The sequence below is a fragment of the Panthera leo genome, chromosome B1 (assembly GCF_018350215.1).
Source record: "Panthera leo isolate Ple1 chromosome B1, P.leo_Ple1_pat1.1, whole genome shotgun sequence".
In the NCBI taxonomy this organism is placed as follows: Eukaryota; Metazoa; Chordata; class Mammalia; order Carnivora; family Felidae; genus Panthera; species Panthera leo.
This window is the reverse complement of record NC_056682.1, coordinates 81154874-81175178: the sequence shown is the minus strand read 5'-3', so window position 1 is coordinate 81175178 and position 20305 is coordinate 81154874. Positions and strand designations below refer to the sequence as shown.

Below are 20305 nucleotides of genomic sequence, written 5' to 3'. Positions count from 1 at the left end.
TGGAAGTGTATTGTTTCAACTATAACAGTTCAATATAGACATCACAGATGGAAAGAAAAATGGCAGAGACGATGGTTACAGGACAATGGAGTGTAGGAATAGATAAAAGTACTAAGAAAGGTTTGGTCAAATAAGGAAAAAGTCCAAGTGGCAGCAACAATTTCAGGCCATTGCGATTACATATATATCCTACTATTCTCAGGAATGAGTTTTAATTTCTTTGAAAAATAAAAACTCAAACATAAGTTGAAAAGGATGTATTACCAGTGAAAAGACACTTAGATCAACAGTTGTGTCAGAGCAGCTGCAGACAGTGGTGCAGGTTGTGCACTGCACAAAGGCACCACACACCTCCACAGATACCAGAGATTTATGTATTTATTGTGACAATATTCCAGCAGATGGCAGTATCTTCAGGAAGGGTGTCTTAAAATTTGCAGTGGCACCATATGGCCCACCAAGAGCCTTGACTTCACCAAAAAAAGCAGTGAATATCTTAACTGAAGGGACTCCATGAAATTAGTAGCAATTTCCATTTTTTTTAGAAATGGAATCTCAATGCATTTAATTTTAAAGTCCTAAAATTTAATGGGTAATGAGACTATGTGGAGAGCTACTCAACAATCACCAATTTCATTTGCTCTCTTTCTTTTTTTTTTTTTCTTAATCGTTTTTGTCTAATCTGGTTTTCTTTGTGAGTAATCTTTTACTTTTTAAGGTAATAGAGCATTATTCTCTTTTGCCTTCCAAAAAATGAAAAGAAGAAACTATATAAATTGAGGCAGCACGTCATGCTTTTCTAAATGTGTGCAATTTCTATTACTGAATCATAAATATTTAAGGACATGTATTCAAACCATCACACAGGAAAATTCTATATTGGATACCTCCAAGTGCATATGTCTTTTAGTAAGCACTGTAAGAGCCATTATCTAAATCATAACAAATAGCCCACATTTCAAGTTCTGAAAATTGGGCAAATTAAATGTTGGTTGGCACAGCAGGATATGAGTCTACCTTTCTCTGATTTTCCCACTTCTGCTTTTTGTCTTATAGAGGAGAAAAGGACAATTCGGGCAAATGCTTCCTTGCTTTTGGAATAAAGCAAACCAGGTGTGAGAAGTTTTTCTTAAGGCCTGCAATCTTATATCCCCGAGGACACTGAATTATTAATGGGTAAAAGGGAGAACAAATAACCAAGAGAGGGTTCTTGGCAGCCATTGTTTGACGTTCCTGATGTTACACAACATTGAGCATATCCAATTCACCTGCCAGGAGCTATCTGATTCTTACTCTAGGGTTCCATTTTCCTATTTCGATCTTATCCAGCATCTGGCTGGGTGATGGTCCATGTCAGAAGATGTAGATCTTCTTTTTATTCCATTAAACTTTGGGATCTGGTTATGATATCATGCCTCATATATTTTCATCAACAAATGATACATATTAGCTGGTTATCTATTCCCTGCAGAATCTAGGCTTGTGCTAGGAAAGGAAATAGAAAAATCAGGATTTTATTAGTCTCTTAAGTGTTCAGTCCTTCTGTTCTCCTGGGTCTGGCTGGACTGTCTCCTCATCTCATTCATCAGGTAGAATGGCATTAAGAACACTCAGTCCACACACTATCTCAAAGGAGACACACAGCCTTCTTTACCCTTAGATTGAATTTGCTGGACTCTGAGGTTAAACAGGCAAAAAGAACTGCTGTTTTAGCATTTACAGCGAAGTTCCAACTAAAGGACTGATTCGGTGAAGGGGCCCCTAGGAGGGCACAAACAAGGGTGGAAAGGTTAAGGCCAAGGCGTTGGTGAGTGGGACCACACGATCCAATCATTCCAGCTGTTAAGTAGATTGATTTCTTTGCCTGGCCACATGGCACTTTGGTAGATTGTTTTTTACTTTGGGGAAGATGATATTATTTAAGTAGCTGACTCTCAATTCTTGGGATGAAAAAAAAGGCATTTTCAAACAAGTCCTTAAAATGATGTCTGGGATTTGCTTGAAAATAATTTAGGGGGGCGCCTGGGTGGCTCAGTCGGTTAAGCGTCCGACTTCAGCTCACGTCATGATCTCACGGTCTGTGAGTTCGAGCCCCGCGTCGGGCTCTGTGCTGACAGCTCAGAGCCTGGAGCCTGTTTCAGATTCTGTGTCTCCCTCTCTCTCTGAACCTCCCCCGTTCATGATCTGTCTCTGTCTCTGTCTCAAAAATAAATAAACGTTAAAAAAAAAAAAAAAGAAAATAATTTAGGGGGATGGAGAACAAAAGGAGGGGCCCTGTCAACATAGGTCATGAGATGATAACTGTTCAAACTGAGTGATGGGCACATTCCCTACTCTTGTATATGTTTGACATTTTCCATTGAAAGAGTTTTTTAAAAAAAATGAGGTAGAAAGCCAATGATTCAGAAACTTGCTAGTTATTAGTTTCAACCTTTAGCTTCACCTAAACCTGGTTTCAAAAAATTGCTAACAAGGAATGCTAACATCGTTTTCTCTCTCCATATCTGCCCATCTTATAATAGAGGTATTAACAAACAGCAGAATTGCCAATGGAAAGGATCTGACGAGGAGGGAGGTGTAACTGTCAGCGCCATGGAGGACAGTGGGATGCACATGCATCCACAAGCTTCATGCACTCCTGGTGCCCAGGCACGGAAATCGGCACCTTGGTAAGCACATGTTGGAATGCTGAGTTACAATGTTTCTTTCTAGGCTGCTGCACTTTTTCTCAGTTCCTGCAGTTGGAATGAGAGTCAAGACCAAAAATGACAAACAACTGCGCACAGAGTTACGGATTTGTACAGGACAGGGAGAGAATCAGCTTCTCTCTTCAGTACTGCACATCTGCCCTCGGCCCCCTGGATATCCAGACCTTAGGGGCAGGAGGAGATCTCACTGAGTGGAGGGGGCTCAGGCACCCCTGGCATTTGGAAGAATTGATCTCAGTTAAACTATCTTCAATGTACCTAGCAACCCTCAAACATGGCAGATTCTGATCTTGACTGCAATCAGGAGCCATCGTTCTGGACAGTGAGCTTCTTCTGGAAAATATGGAAGATCCCACCAAGTACTACCTAAATATCTGGGGATAAGGACATTTTGAGGCTTGATATCAATCTTTTTTGAAAAGTATCGCAAATCATACCTTAAAACAAAACCCCCATGAGCTGACCTTGTGCATGCAAAATAAGGGCTCCTTCTAAAACAGGAATCAAAAAAGAAGAGAGGTAGTTGGCATTTTCCCCCCATCCCTGTTATCAGTTAACTGAAGTTAAAGAGGATTTCTTGGCACAAAGCCACTTGATTCTGTTCCGCCTGAAGTAATGAGGTGAGAAGGTAAGAAAGAGATCTATTTGAGGAGAGGCTAATTGAACAAGTTCCTACTCAAAGGAAAAATAAAAACACACCAAGGATTCTATAGAAGAATAAACCAAGAATTCCGTAACACTGGTTTCTGAACACTATACCATGTCAGGGGCTCACAGCAAGCCCCCTACTTTGCTTTGGGCAAAAGATCTCATTTGGATTTCTTCTTACTCATAATCTCCCAGCAAGAGAAGAATTTAAGGATTGCTTCATTTTTGCCAAATGGCTAAAAAAATTTTTTCTTCTATCCTATAATTATGCTCTAGCTCCAGCCAAGGAAATTTAGACTATGAGACGCATTTCACTCATTTGGGACTGGTTCAAACCTCCTTTTACTCTTCCCAGAGAACACCTGAAAAGCATAAAATAACATGGCTTCGCAGCACACCTTTCTGTTGTATAAATATTAGTTATCCTAAAGATGCAGCAGAAAACCACCACAGGGGGTGCTGTTTGGTCCTGCCCACAGCTCCTTTCCTGCATTACCTCACTCACCGGCAAGCGGCTGGCGGTGCTGCTTGCTAACAGCGAGTGAGAGAACTGCCTTCGCCATTGGAGCCCCTGCAACTAGGAGGCTACTCAACCCTGGCTGGAGGTGACCTGAAGCTAGTGGATAGTATGGCGGGGGGCGGTGGTCCAAACAGTCGGCCCCCTTGCCTCCAGGCAGGCTTTACCCTGTGGTGCAATTCATGCTCCAGAATTCTCTGTGGGATCGAACTGAAGCTGGAATCCGGTGAAAACCACGTCCTTGCTCCACAACCTCCCCTTCCTTCTCCTGCCCCTTCACGGCCCAGCATGGTCCTCTGAGCGCACTCTCTCAATAAAACCCGTTCCCAGATCCCTATCTCAGGCTCTGCTTCTAGGAAACCTAGATTCATGACACTTCAAGACACCTAGGACTGCAAATTAAAATTAACATTTATTATTTTTCGTCTGCTGTCTTTCAGTATCTCCCAAGCGGGACAATTTCACGTGTTTACACCCATGGACACAAGACTTATTAAATGGTCTTCAGAATACATGCAGAAGGTCCACTGGAATCTGCAGTGGCTTACATTTCCTGTTTGAGCAACTAACTTAATAGACAAATAGCCCTCCCAGCCCCCAGACCCATTTCCCAAAACAATTTGCAGACAAGATGGCGAGCCCCGTTTTCCACCCGCGTACTTATACAGAGAGACGAGGCCAGCACCACTGTTCTGGTCTGTTACGGCAGGTTTCCCTTCCCTAATGCGCCCTGAACTTTGTGCGAGGCCAGCTTGCTCTGTTTTAATTACTGTTTGATATTTGATATTTCTAAATTCCAATTCATAGAATTAAAAAAAAACACAACAACTCGGGTTAAGGTTCAAATGAGCACCGTTCAGGTGCCTGATGAGACTCCACGGTCAGTTCATACCGCCTCAAAAAGAAAAGCATATTTATCTTTCATTGCAAGAATTAAAAAGACAAAACCGGTCAACTGTTCCCATTAGGAAGAATTTGCTAAGTTTGCTCAGGAAAGCAAAGTTCCTTCATTTAAAGCCTTCTTGGTAGCTGACACGTCGTAGTCTCTGTTCCTATTTCATTCGGTAAAGCCTGCATATTGGGCTAACTCAGAAGCTGGGGGGTGGCCTGGGGTGGGGGTGGGGAATGGTCCTTCAGAGCTAGAGGTCGCATTCCACCCCTCACCCCCCACCCCCCGCCAGGGTTTCCTTTTTCCGCAGGGGTGGGGTGTGCACTTGTTGGAGCTTGCGCAGAACCGTTCAGGTCTGGACGGCCTTCCAGGCCGGGGAGGAGCAGCGCCACTGGCTGGACCCCTACCTTTCCTATGGCAAATGGATGGGGAGGAGCAGCGCCACTGGCTGACCTCCTCAAACTGCCTTTGGCAAATGGAAAGCTTCCTTATGTTCAGCTGTTAGCAATAATGGCTTTCCTGCGGCCTTTTCAAGCATTTTCTTCTGCTTTAAATTTTTTTGCCCTCCTCACAATGCTGTGATATCCTTGGTGACAAATTATCAGTCCCCAGCTGCCGAGCTACTCAGGAGCACAGCTGCAGTAAAACCTTGGTCTACCGACTGAGCGGGGGAGGCCTTCCTGAGATACAGACCCGGTTCCCAATTACAGCTGCACGGCCCGTTTAAACTCCCAAGTCAAGAAACTTCTGCAAAGAGGAGAATATTATCTACTTCACAAAACTACTGTGAGGAATAAGAAAGGAGAACATATGGAAAATTTTCCAGCCAAGTACCAGCTCTTAGATGTTTGATAAATATTAGTGGTCCTCCCCCTTGGTGTCCTTCCTTTCTGTGTTGTTTCTGTCAAATTTTTAACACAAACTGGTGGCAAAGGGCATGACTCCTTTGAACCCCGTGGGAGAAAACAGCTTGGGGACCAATGCGCAACACGTGATTGGAGCCTGATGGCCCCACACAGAGGGCGCTCTGAGGGGACCCCGCATAAAATGACCTACCTGGTGGTCGTCCGAATGGTGTTTTCTTTTGTGTGATTGTTCTCTTTGCTCACTTTTTCTGTAAGGAGAAAGAATGAAACATACACCTTTCAGGTCGTTCTTACTCAACTTGTATCTTCTAAGGCTTAAGCAGAAACTCCCTTAGCATTTCTTTTTCCCTCCTGCGGTTTTCTTTTGTAAGTGTGCAAACCCTCCCTGACTTACTCACAAAGACAATCATGAAAAGCATATAGAGAGCCTCCGCAAAAATATTTTAGTAAAAACCAATCAAAGGGAAACAGTTACTAACAAATTTTAAGTGTGTTGTCAGATTTTAATGAGGCCTTAGTAAGTACATATACACAGACAGAGATGTCCACAAAAACAGCTATTTCTACTGTATCTTTCCCCAGCTGAAATTTCTGCTTTCCTCTGATTCAGCACGAAAACTGCAGTGGTTGCAAGTGTTCCGCTTCTGACTTTGATGACAACCTTTAAGCATTCCGTATTGTCAGGCCCCTTTGTGAGAGGGGATATAAAAACAGCCACAAGACCTCTGGGCTCTGCAGTCATCAAGCGCTTATTCTGATAAATGTCACGAGGGACAAAAAATATCATTAGCCAAGCAGAGGTACACCCTCCCTTACTCTGTCTTGAGGTCTGTATCTACCAGCTGTCAGAAATTATTTAATTAGCTTTCAAGAACACAAAAGTTGAACTCTGGCCTTCCCGATCCAGTTCAAATGTGAGGATTCTGCCCTGTCACAGCTCTCAATGGCTCAAGTATGCGGAGAAAACCTGGCCAACTCTGCAAGGGTTTCAGATTTCCATGGCAGGGCAAGCAAAGAACTCCAGATCGTAGGGAGTTCCCAGATATTTGGGAAAACGAAAGGTTTACAACATCTGTCCAATACTTTGTAACATTGGTCTGAAGCTACTGCATGCACACCTGGGCGTGGACAGTTGCTTTCTGTCTGCTGAACGACGACGGGGGGGGGGGGGTGAATTTGGATTCAGAGGCAGTATTCTTTCAGAGAGCAGGAAATTGAGGCTCCAAGATTTGCCTGAGGTCACCCAGGCAGTAAGTGACAGTGCTAGGGTGAGAACTCTTCCACAGAAAGTTTTTCGCTGATAGTAGACAGTGATAATGTACTGTTAGAGACAGAGACTTTCTGAAAAGAACCACACTGGCCTCACTTGTGCAAATTTTAACTGCTAAGTAATTTTCAAAACTAAATAAATAAACTAAAAGTTTATTTAGTTTTGAGAGACAGAGCACGAGCACAGGAGGGGCACAGAGAGGGGGAGACACAGAATCCGAAGCAGGCTCCAGGCCCTGAGCTGTCAGCACAGAGCCCAATGTGGGGCTCACACTCATGAACTGTGAGATCATGACCTGAGCCCAAAGACGGATGCTTAATGGACTGAGCCACCCATGCGCCCCCAAAGTTACATTGTTTAATGGACTGAGCCACCCATGCGCCCCCAAAGTTACATTGTTTTTAGATACACTTTCAGCCTGCTTTTTTTTTAAAAAAAAAATGCATCCTGTATGATTTGGAGCTTTTGGGAGCTTGCAGAGATCTGTGTGTCCCGTTAAGTTTACAGAATTAACTATTTCTGTTACTGCAGAACTTTGCACAGATACAATCCTTGTTCGAGAACTGGGAGGTCACCATTTTCAGGACCAACTGATAGTTTCAAGCTCTGGGGTGTGTTACCAGGCTAACAAGAAGGTGAACTATCATGATGGCATGCAGATTCTAGCAGCTTCTTTTCTCTTCCCTGATACTTTTCTTAGCGGGGAAAACAAGTGAATGCTTAAATAATGAGCCATCTCATGGTGTTTTGAATATGTTATCCATAACAAACAGAGTTTATCAAACATTAGTAACAAACTTTACTGATGCATGAACTTCCATATGTAAGCCAATGCTTGACTACCGACAAGGTATGTGTATATCTTACAAATCTTAATCCTGTATGTGTAGGTATCTTCAATCTCAACCATGTCCAAATAATAACAGCCTATTAAATTTGTTAAGGACAAACAGTATGCAGCCTGAAAGAGTTAACAAAGGAAACAAATAGGACCCTTGTCTGTTCTATCAGAGCTGGTAATTCCTACACCTGTAAACTCCAAGTATTCAAAGTAGAAACACTGGTTTACAGAAAATGCTCTATAAGGCTATAGCTGGAAAGAGTCCTCATATTTTCATCTTTTCCTTTTCCTTTTTTTTTTTTTTCCTTTTCTTTTGGCTAGAAACAGTACGATCTCCTTAATTCAAACCACACTAATTTGGAATTCATGGTAATTCAGTCACTGTTGGAGTAAATCGAAGTTTATCTTTTGAACGTTAGGGGAGAAAAAAAAGGCTGCTAATCAGATCAACTGCCTAAGCAAAATTAGAGGTGAGATGTTTTGCCTAGACAACAGGGATCATTTGCACAGAATTGAATAGAGTTCTAATTTCAAATGATTCTTAACTATTTATTAACGAAAGTTTGGCAGGAGTTCTACTTGGCAACGTTTTATTAACCGTTAGTTTGAGTGGCAGCATGGGTGTTAACGTAACAAAATCGATTTCTGTCTGACAAATCTATAATGCAGGTGTTTTTTGCTTTGTTACCGTGGCTTTCCTTCCAATTATTCCCAATTATTGACATTTTTCTGCACAGAAACATACCTGACAGTTGAAAGAGAAGCTCGGAAGCCATCTTCACAGAGATATCCTGACTGAAGAGGTTTCTCTCTGGGGGCACTCTGCCCTCTGGCATCTTCTGTAAGGGTTCGGCTTTCTCTCGCCCGATTAAAGTGCTATAGCCAACATTCCGGCTGGGTGATACCGAGACATGCGAGTCCTGGATGTCAACCTCCATGGGCTCCTCTTTAATCTTCACCATCTGAGTTTCCTTGTAGCTTTCCGCTGCAAGCAGGTGGACGAGGAGAAACAAGAACACCACCGTTTTAAAATTCTGAACCAAATCCAGTTTCTCATCACAGAGAGAACCATGAGGATTGCGTCTGGGAGCAGGTTAGAAGAGCACCACAGCTCAGAAGAAACACAGTTTCAAAAACTACTTCGTCCAGCCCACCTGGTTTCCTGAAAAGGTTTTCTGAGCGGAAACCCAGAGAAATGAAGTGACTTGCCCAAGGCCACAGCAGCGGCAGCAGAACCAGGCCTGGGTCTCCAGATCCAGCACTCGGGTTCCGTGCCCAGGGTCTCCTGACCACTCCCCCCATGCACTCCATCCTCTCTGCCACGCTGCTTGCAGAACTAAGGAGAACATGGTGAATGCCTGTCCTTGTTTTAGAACTTACGCAATTTCAGCAAATCAAATAAAAGCAAGCATATTAATACTACGATTGTCTCCCTCTATCTTTAAAGCTCTACCCAATTTTTCTTCTCTCTCTTCTAGGGCATCTAAATTAATAAAGGGTAAATGGGGTCGATTCAACTGAGACATTTATACCTTGCTGGGAGCTAGTAATCCTCAAGACCACCTAGGAAGTTAATTGTAGCCCAAGGATGGAGGCTGAGAAAAATAGCAATCTTACAGGTTATAATAATGGTTCAATTTACTGACTGTTGTTGCTTTAGGTGTGACTATTAGATGTTTGATCTTTAGTCCGAAACATATATTCGCCTTGTAAAGTCAGAGTGTCTTTATGTCCGTGCAGTCCTTAGAGCTAATGACAGCATCTTTGAAACAAAGTGTGCAGGCAATCAGACCATTAATTTGGGTCACTTTAAAATGAGCACACTTTCAAATCAATAAGCATTTACTAGTAACTACAGCGTACTCAGCATTCTGGGAGAAAAAAAAGAGGAGACAGATAGATAGCAAATAGCGGCCCCTCAAAATATGTCTACATCCTAATCGCGGAAAGTTGTGAATGCCACCTTATTTGGAAAAAATGTATTTGCAGATATGATTAAGTTAAAGATCTCAAGATGAGATTGTTCTAGATCATCCAGGGAGGCCCTAAATCCAGTGATAAGTGTTCTTATAGATGAAGACAAGACACAGTGGAAAAGGGCATGTGAAAACAGAGACAGTGCTTTGGACTGAAAATGTGCCCCACTCCACCCCCGAATTAATATATTGAAACCTCACCCCCAATATGAATCTGGAAGCGGGGCCTTTGAGAGGTGATTAGTCATGAGAGTGGAGCCCTCATGAATGGATAAGTGCCTTTATAAAAAAGACCCCCGAGGGCTCCCAGACAGCAAATACTTGAGCTCCTCGATTTTGGACTTCCCAGCCTCCAGATCTGTGAGAAAGAAATTTTTGTCATTTATAAGCCACCCAGTCTATGGAATTCTGTTGTGGCGCCCTGACCTTAGCAAGACGAGAAAGTGGGGTCATGTAGACACAAAAAAACGTCACTGCTGGGAGCTGGGGTGGTTAGAGAAAACTATGCTTTCCCTACAAAGCAGGAGAAAAGTGAGAGCCAAGTACATGCACAGTTTATTGAGTTGTAGGAAAGAAGACAGAAGAGCATTTCTAATTAAATGATTACAGTTAATGTAGTGTTGTCAATAAAAGCTTACATAAGAAGTGTGCTAATTGTTCTTTTTTCCTCTTGACATACTACACATGCTTTTCAGGGAAAATGACTTGTGTTTTTGTCAGCAACTAAATTGCGAGCAACTGTTATATTTAATTTAGATCCCTCCCCCCTTTCCCTATTCTTGCCAAGCTGCTGTTTCTCGGTACATCTGTGAAACTCATAAAAACCAAGTTCATCGATTCAGTCATGGCAAGGAAAAGAAAAGAAAAGAAAACATTAAGCTTTCAAAGTTACATACCTAGCTTCTCTGCCTTGACTTGTAGTCCATCTGCCTCTTTCTGGAGTGCTGACTTTACCCCCTGGCCACCCCTTAGGGATTTGGTGACCTGACGGCCACCGTGACCTCTAGCTACCTAGCTACCTCACTCATAGGTGCAGTCACAACACACGTTTCCCTCTTTGTGTTCCCTCAGAGTACTAAATATTTGGGAAACAAACAGTGGGGTCAGTGTCACAGGTAGGTAGTGATGTCTCCGAACCCTGCAAGTCATTCCAAGGCTTGAGGACAAACACAAAAACATGGCAGCAAAGGATTCACTTAATTTTTAAAAGGAACCTCAATGATATAAAGAGCAAAGCTAGAAAGTAGCTCTTTATCTTCTCCCATCCCCTTTCCCCAGCGTTGTCCCTGGGTTAAAAATCCCATGGCTAGGTCAAACACGGACTTGAATGGTATCGGGTTTTGAAAGCTACTTGGGATAATTTCAAGTATGATTTACCAGAAGTGTTGTCTGCCCTTTCTTATGATAACTCTTGACCTTTCAAAATTGCACAAAATGCTGATTACTGATAAAAAAAAAAAAAAAAAACCTTTACATTTTTAATCTACCTGATAGACTCGAGACTCACAGAGAAGAGTTTTCAAACTGACATCTCAGTGGGCAGGTGAGGCATAATATAAGAAATATCTTGGTGCTTCTCGCTCTTCCATGAAATAGCATTATTGCCAAATGGTTTTGTTGTTGTTGTTGTTAAAGCAGGGTTTCTCAACCTCAGCACTGATGACATTTGGGGCCAGATACTTCTTATTTTGGGAGGCTGTGCTGTGCATTCTAAGATGATTAGCAACATCCCTGGTTTCTACCCACTGGATACCAGTACCACCCATCCTCCAGGTGTGAGAACCACAAATAACTCCAGACATTGTCAATATCCTCTGCGGGGAGGGGGCAAAATCACCCGAACCGAAAACCGCTGCTGTAAAGTTTTTGCAACACTTTGACGTTTAGCCCCTTCCCCCAAATTTAATCTGCACCCGAGGCAAGTAAGAAAGAAAAGCTGCTCTTAAGTTATAGCTTAGGCTCCCCCACATACTAATCCCATCTCAAGCTGGTGCCTGGACAGGCTGGCGTAGGAGGCAGGAGGAAGGCTGAGTTGGGAACAGATCCCAAGTTGGCTAGAGATCCCCACCGGTGCTCTCTCTCCCCTCTGCCTAGGGCATCCTGACAAAACAATTGTTGAATTAATCATTTCACTCTTTGCTTGGACTCCCTCACCCAGAAACATGCCTACCCATCCAGGGTTTACTCATTCCCATCATCTTCCTTCTCCACGTGCATTGTAAATCCTTCTAGAATGTCTTCCTAAAATAATAGGACAAATACTAATTTTACCCCAAGTGACCTATTCTGCTATTCCAAGAAAGAAATTGGCACATGGAAAAAGAGGAAAGACAAGAGCGTTAACAGTAGGTTATATGTGGGACGTGGGTTGAAGGTGACTGTTTATTGCAATGTTCATTTGTATCTTGTAATTTTTCTATGATAAATACAGATATTTTGTCATTTACTTAAAATTTTAAAAACAAAAAAATGACAACATATGCCCATAAAAAGGTGATTATTTCCTCTTTAAGAGTATTTAGAGAGGCGCCTGGGTGGCTCAGTTGGTTAAGCACCCGACTTGGGCTCAGGTCCCCATGTCAGTTTGTGAGTTCGAGCCCCATGTGGGGCTCTGTGCTGACAGCTCAGAGCCTGGAACCTGCTCGGATTCTGTGTCTCCCTCTCTCTCTCTGACCCTCCCCCCCTTGTGCTCTGTCTCTTTCTCTCTCAAAAATAAATAAACATTAAAAAAAAAAGAGTGTTTAGAACACTGTGTATGCCTGGTAGCATAGGAGAAGTAGGTTTCAAATTAGGTAAGTCCTATTTAAACTCTGCTTGGCAGAGGGGAAAAAGCAATGACAACGCAATAATATTGTCTTTTCTGCTTTCACAAACAGTACATGTTAGTAATTACCGAACGGGATTATGTCATTCATCCATCGTGTGGCTGTTTCCGCCATTTTTTAAATGTCCACTGCATACTGAGTACTATGATAGAGGCTATGTGGGATACAGAGGCAAAGAAGACACAATTCTGGCCCTCAAGCACTTTTAGTCTAAATGAATGATCAGACAAGTATAAACAGCTCTCTAATAAAAGAGGTAAAAATAAAATACAGTGTGGGAAGAGGAGTTAAGGACCACGGGGACCACAGCACAAAGGCAGAATTGTACTCTACCTGGAGTGTTCAAGGAATGTCTGTTTTCTGGTTTGGCTGGGGGGCCAGCATGGAGAGGTGGAACTGGCACCTTGAAGAAGCCAGACTCATAGCATAGAATATAAACATAAAAGCACCTCTGTTTCTGTCTTCCATTGTCTCTTTAAAACTGCCCTGTAGAAAGAGCTCCTCTCCTGTCCCTGGGTGAGAAAACTCAGGCCGGCCCATAACCTGGTAATTCTTATACAATTCAAAGCCTTATGGTCCTTTGAGCAGCAAAATGGTCCTGATTCAGAATCCAGAAGGCCCAATCCCACATGTTAGTCCACAGTTCCACCTTCTGGGAAGGTGAGTCCCTGCCCTTCCCTGGAAGGGTCGACAGGTAGCCTTTTGGGAGGAAAGGATCTGCTTCTTCTCCCTTTCTTGCTGCCTTCTCCCCAGCACACTAGTGGCCCTTTCAGACCCTAGAAAAGAGCTGGAGAAGGTGGGGGAAGAAGCGGGGTACAGAGGAGGGAAAGGTCTTTGCTAGCCTGTTCTAGAATGGTTTCACCCTGTTAAGGCCAGCAGGCATTTCTCTCATGGGATTCAAGCATGGGATCTTCAGAGATCTTTTTTTTTTTTTTTTTTTTTTTTAATGTTTATTTATGTATTTTGAGAGAGAAAGAGTAAGTGGGGGAGAGGGAGAGACAGAATCCAACCCAAGCTGTCAGCACAGAGCCCCACTTGCGGCTTCATCTCACAATGGAGAGATCATGACCTGAGCCAAAATCAAGAGTCGGACACTTAACCGACCGAGCCACCCAGGCGCCCCTCTTCAGAGACCTTTAACTTCGAGGTGATCTTTCCCCTGTAGTTCCCTTTACCTGGCTGAACTCCCTCTTGTCTGGGGTCCCTTATTCCTTCCACCGACCCAGGAATCTGCCAACCACCAATCATCTAGGCAGCCCCACTGGAAGCCATATAAGACAACACCCATGCCATCCGTGCCACAGGAAAATGGTCTACCCTGGAGCCACATTTAACACCTCCCTCTTTACTTGATCCTACAAACTGAGCAAGCTCAGACCCCACACAGCACTGCAGTGGCTCTCGGCGCTCGTGCACGCAGCCCCCAAGGCAGCTCTCCATTTCTCACCTTCTAGATTTCCCAGGCAGACGTCAGACACCAGCGTAGTAGGCTCCCCTCCTGAGGAAAACAGGACAAATGCCCCAGTGGGCGCCCCTTAAGCTGTGCTCTCTAGAGTTGGGGTGAGGCCAGTACCTCTTCCCTCATCCCCACCACCCTGCAGTGGGGGGATCACAGCACAGTTGTCTCCAAGATTCCCTCACCCCCGTCTTCAATTGCCTCTCACTTTTACACCTTCAATTTGGCCAAGAGGTCCAAGAGGCGTGTGTGTGTGTGTGTGTGTGTGTGTGTGTGTGTGTGTGTGTGGTAAAATACACATAACATAAAATTTACCACTTTAGTCATTTTTAAGTGTACAGTTTAAGTACATTCACACTGTTGTGCAGCCATCACCAACCACCCATCTCTAGAATTTTTCACCTTCCGTAATGAAGTTCTACCCATTAAACACTAACTCCCCATCCCTTCTTCCCCCCAACCTCTTGTAACCACTGTTCTATTGTCTGGCTCCAGGGTAAGAGTTTCCTTCCTTCCTCCCTTCTCTCCCTCCCCTCTCTTCCCTCCCTCCCTGCCTCTCCCTTCCTCTCTCTCTCTCCCCCTGCCTACCCCTCCTTCCTTCCTTCTCCCCTCCCTCTCCCCCTTCTTTCCTCCCTCCCTCCCCCTCCCTCCCTCTCTCCCTTCCCTTCCCCCTCTTTCCCTCCCTTCCTCCCTCCCTTCCTTTAAAGTTCTTCATGCTGAAACCTTGGTGCTGAAGCCAAATCCTCCCCTGAACAACCGTTTAACAAAAAGGGTCACATTATATTCCAGAGAAATAAAACCGGAGAGGTAGGTAGGGACAGCATGCAGAATCTTAGGTGGGGGCCCGGAAGCCTTAGGGAGAGGGGGCAGGGAGGAGCCAGCCTTTGGGAGGTTTGCACAGAGGAGGAGCACGATCAGATTGCACTGCAGAAGGCCAACCTGGCAGTGGCACTTGGAAGGCCTGGGAGGAAGTGGCAATGAGGGCAGTTGTTAGGAGCTTATGGTGGTAATCCAAGCAAGGAGAGGATGAGGGCCTCAACTAAAGGTCACAGGGACAGAAGAGATTCACAGGATACTCTAGAGGTTGAATGGGGAGGAGCTGGAGGCGACTGGCTAGGAGTCTGAATAAAGAATGAAGAGACCAATGTGAGAGAAATTACAAGGAAAGTTTGTACGTGGCCTGGATGAGGGGGAGGGTGATTAAAAAAATAATTCTATGATTTCTAAGCCTTGAGATTTGGAAGATGCTACCAACAGGAGTAGGAAAATAGAAAAGTTGAGTTGGGGAGAAATACGGAGGGAAACTTTCAGTTCTGTTTTGCCTAAGTACTTAACCAGGAAGTGGAGGTCAGGATGGCTGCGGGCAGAAAAGTGACAAGTGACACACAGACCAACAGTCATCTGACTCCAGAGGACTTGGGGAGATCCAAAGGAAGGTGAGTAGAGAGAAGCGGATGGGGAAGAACTGTTACCTCTACTTTTAGGAGGAGGAAGAAAGAATGAGGAAAAGAGGAGGAGAGGGGCACCTGGGTGGCTCAGTTGGTTAAGCATCTGACTTCAGGTCAGGTCATGATCTCATGGTTTGTGAGTTCAAGCCCCACAACGGGCACTGACAGGACAGAGCCTGCTTGGGATTCTCTCTCTCTGGCCCTCCCCTTCTCCTGTGTGTTCATGTGCATACACTCTCTCTCTCTCTCTCTCAAAAATAAATAAACATTAAAAAAAAAAAAGAGGAGGGGGAAAGGGAGTGGTCTGGCATGGTGTGTTCATGGAAACCCAGAGAGAAGGAGCGAGGCACCCGGGCACCTTCACGAGAGCCTTGAGCTTACGGCCAGCCACCGCATTCTTGCCCTGGGGTTCCTGCACCCTTAGATGATTCCTTCCTTTAGTTCCATCCCCTCTAAAGCCCCAGCCCCACACTCCCTGCAGCATCCCTCAGCACACCTCCACGTGCCTTCGTGCTCCTGTGATGCTGAAATATTCCAGTTGCCTGAACGTGCCATGCTGTTCCTCACCCTATTCCCTTCTAAAATGCCCCGATCACATCCTATTCAGGTTTCAAAAGTACACTTGGCCTCTGAACAACTCCTCCTCCTGCAGTTGTAAGCTCACATGTAGGGGCGCCCGGGTGGCTCAGGCGGTTAAAGGTCCGACTTTGGCTCAGGTCACGATCACGTGGTTTGTGAGTTCGAGCCCTGAGTCCAGCTCTGTGCTGACAGCTCAGAGCCTGGAGCCTGCCTCGGATTCTGTGTCTCCTTCTCTGCCTTTCCCCTGCTCATACTCTCTCTCTCTCAAAAATAAACATTTAAAAAAAAGAAAAAAAGAAAAAAAAAGAAAATTCACATGTAACTTCTTTTTCTTTTTCTTTCTTTCTTTATTTTTAAGAGAGAGACAGAGTACGAGTAGGGAAGGGGCAGAGAGAGAGAGAGAGAGGGAGATACAGAATCCGAAGCAGGCTCCAGGATCTGAGCTGTCAGCACAGAGCTGGACGCAGGGCTCGAACCCACCAGTCGTGAGATCATGACCTGAGCCGAAGTCGGACGCTTAACCGACTGAGCCACCCAGGCGCCCCCACGTGAAACTTTTGACTCCCCCAAAACTTAACTACTAGCAGCCTGCTGTTAACTGGAAGCCTTAACGATAACATAAATTGTTGATTAACACAGTTTTGTATGCCATACCCATCTTAAACAGTATTCTTGCAATAAAGTAAGCTAGAGAAAAGAAAATGTTAGAAAATCATAAGGAAAAGACATTTACAGCATTGTACTGTATTTATCGCAAAAATCCTTGTAGATGTGGACCCACGTGGAAGTGAGCCTGCACAATCGAGCCTGTGTAGTTCAAGGGTGACCTGTATTCAGGTGTCCCCTCTGTGAGCAGCATTCCTTTATCTTGGTCGAGCGACGCTCTCTCTCCGCTCTATCCTATCTCTAGATTGTACGGCCCCTGCAAATCCTGTAGCGCTCTGCAATGATTACTCACACGCGTGTCCCCTCTGGGCCAACCTGGCAGGGGAGAGCTAGATTCCCACTTGTCTTCCATCCCCAAGACATTGCCCCGGCCCTGGCACATTCGATGTGCTTCATGTATTATCCGTCACACGTGTCACCTGAAGCACAGCACACAGGAGGCATGCGATGCTATCCTCTGTCTCTTGACTCCTCAGTCTGCCACAGACACTCACACATGCAATGACCTCAAAAAAGTATGAAAGGATGGAACACTGGCCACGGCGCTGAAACAGACAACAAAAATGGACACAGGTGTTTCACTCTCCAGGCGGTTCACCATCACGATCCCCAGCTAGCATTTTAGAATAACAAGAAGCTTAAGGAGCAACGCCAACTATGTATGCCATGCGGAAACAGAACACTTTCGAGAGGGCCATCCCTGTCAATTAGATAAGTTAAAAATCTTTCATCTCCAACTTGCTATCCGCAAAGATACGGGGTTCTTGTTGGTCATAAACACACCGTCCGGGTATGAAACCTGATCCCCATAGACGGTGGTTTTATTATTAACACCCTGTGAACAACAGTGCAGGTCAAAAGGACCAGGTGAAGTGACATGAACAACTGGGAACAAGAAGTGAGATCACATGGTAACGTCCCATCGCGGGGCCTGGCACCACTGGCATCTGATAAAGGCGGCCTCTTTCTGCCTTTGCTTTCTCTTGCTTGACTTTGCCCTTGCCAAAATCAAAATAGGATGGAGAGCTGGGTTGCGTTTCCTGGGTTGCTCGGGGAAGGACCGAGCCCCAGGCCTGCTCGAGCAGCGGTGAGGGTGGAGGCAGAAATGGAAATGTTATTCCACAGAAGTCTGACACTATCTGTCAGACTCTTTCTCCTCGGAGAGAAGCAATGTGGGAGTGAGGCCAGCCTCAGCCCGGCGGCCATTCCCTCACCCTAAGACTGGGGCTGGGTCTCCAGCGAAATGGAGATAAACTCAGCTCCATTCTTCGTATGGATATTAAGAACCCGAGTCTTAGATGCTGAATGCTATTCTTCCTTTCCTCTTTCTTAGCCCACCCCGTCCTTCTGAAGTAGCCATCACTCGGAACACAAGCACATGCATCCTGACACAATTTGCTGCTCTTTAGGGGACTGGATTGGTATACGCTTCTCCCTGGGAAGTTTTATATTAAGTTTCATTTTTCTCTACGGTGTGGCCCTTGGCTCATTTCCACCACGCATAGAGTACAGTGGGCCTCAACAGAAAAGCTCCCCATTCCTGCTCTGAGTAACGAAATCCGAGGCTGAGGCTTTTCCATGGAGGCTGCCACACCCCAGAGAGAGGGAACACAGGCTCTCTCTCACATCAGCTTCCTACTCTCCCTGTGGGCACACTGCTCATCTGCTCCTGGGGAAAATGAGAGAAAATGCTCTCCATGAAATACCGTGATGCAGCAGATTTCTCTCTAGTTCTTCTAGTAATATACAAGGACCTTCAAAAACAATATTTCCCAACAGAGGAGACCTACATGACTTCTAGTACACACACACACACACACACACACACACACACACACACACAGTTTTTGATTCCCAAAACAATTTCAAAGATATTTTATCAAAGATATTTTATCAGAATTGGCCTTTGGAATTGGTTCACCAAAACTATAAATCACCTAGTGTTTCTCCTCTGTATCAGTGTTGTACATGGCCATCCAGGAAGGAGAATACACAGACATCTGATGATTTGGCTTTGCACACTAGAATTCACAGTTCACTAGACAGAGGTAAGCAGGGGGTCAACTTAGAACCAAGTTTTTTTTTTTTTTTTAAATGTTTGTTTTTATTTTTGAGACACAGAGAGACAGAGCATGAACAGGGGAGGGGCGGAGACAGAGGGAGACACAGAATCCGAAGCAGGCTCCAGGCTCTGAGCTGTCAGCACAGAGCCTGACGCGGGGCTCGAACTCACGGACCGTGAGATCATGACCTGAGCCGAAGTCGGACGCTTAACCGACTGAGCCACCCAGGTGCCCTGAACCAAGTTTTTAAAAACATAAAATGAGGGAGGCAACTGGATGGCTTAGTTGGTTAAGCGTCCGACTTCGGCTCAGGTCATGATCTCATGGTTTGTGAGTTTGAGCCCGGCATCAGGCTCTGTGCTGAGAGCTCAGAGCCTGAGCCTGCTCTGGATTCTGTGTCTCCCTCTCTCTGCCCCTCCACTGCTCACGCTCTGTCTCTCTCTCAAAAGTAAACCAACATTAGAAGAAATGAAAATTAAACAAAAATAAAAACATACAATGAGGTACACCAGGTGTTCCATCTGAGTCTGCAAGAACAAATATGTCCTAAAAAATGGAACTTGAACTTTAAAGGCTGAAGAGTTAGTGAGACCTGGAAGTTCTCTTTCAGGGGTCCAAGAAACCTTATTTTCTATTAAAGCAAAGTACTTGATGCTTTATCCTTCAGTCGACTTTTAAACTTGTCTTCACATCCTCTATACCAGCAAGCAATGCAACAGGTCCTTGCCTGGGATATCTCAGCTGGGCATTTACTGGTGTTTTCAGACCGGCCATAAAACTGGGACCACCATCGTAGCACAAATTTTAGACTCGATTCTGAGTATGATGTTACCTAGTGTTAGCTGACACAGGAGGCTCACGTGATGAAAAGGAGGTCCTTTGGACGTGTAGAAGACGATCACAAGTCAGAACACGTCCATCACGCTAAACAAATTCTGCATTCAATTTCACTTGTGTCCAATGACAATCAAGCATTAAAACGCTTTGGTCGGGGCGCCTGGGTGGCTCAGTCGGTTAAGCGGCCGACTTCGGCTCAGGTCACGATCTCGCGTTCCGTGAGTTCGAGCCCCGCGTCCAGCTCTGTGCTGACAGCTGTTTCAGATTCTGTGTCTCCCTCTCTCTCTGCCCCTCCCCTGTTCATGCTCTGTCTCTCTCTCTGTCTCAAAAATAAATAAACGTTAAAAAAAAAATTAAAAAAAAAAAAAAAAAAACGCTTTGGTCACCGGGGGCTCTTCTCCAACCAGCAGATGATGTAGGGCGGCTCAGTCATTATCTTTTGACCCCCAAGTGTCCTGGTGTTAATGTAAAACCTCTCCCAATCATCTTGTTTTCTTTTTATTTGATGATTTCACTAGAAATTAGCTAAAGAGGCGCATTTAAACTGTATGTCTGCCATTTGGTAACATTCCAAATGATCTCATTTTTTAAAAATTAACCTATTTTTCATCTAATGTCCAGCATATACTCGCCTGTCTCCCATTAAAAAAGAAAGAAAGAAAGAAAGAAAGAAAGAAAGAAAGAAAGAAAGAAAAAAGAAAGAAAGGAGAGAAAAA

General features: G+C 44.7%; 1 protein-coding gene across 5 annotated transcripts in view; it reads right to left on the bottom strand.

Moving 5' to 3' along the window:
- The window catches only part of ZNF827 (zinc finger protein 827), a 172994-nt gene that overhangs the window by 72972 nt on the left and 79717 nt on the right, over positions 1–20305 (bottom strand). For all 5 annotated transcript variants that reach the window (XM_042935378.1, XM_042935382.1, XM_042935383.1 and 2 more), the window contains exons 6-7: positions 8485–8724; positions 5819–5876 (exon numbers count right to left, since the gene is read on the bottom strand). In XM_042935378.1, the coding sequence (XP_042791312.1) occupies positions 5819–5876; positions 8485–8724 (298 nt within the window). The remainder of the gene's footprint in view (positions 1–5818; positions 5877–8484; positions 8725–20305) is intronic.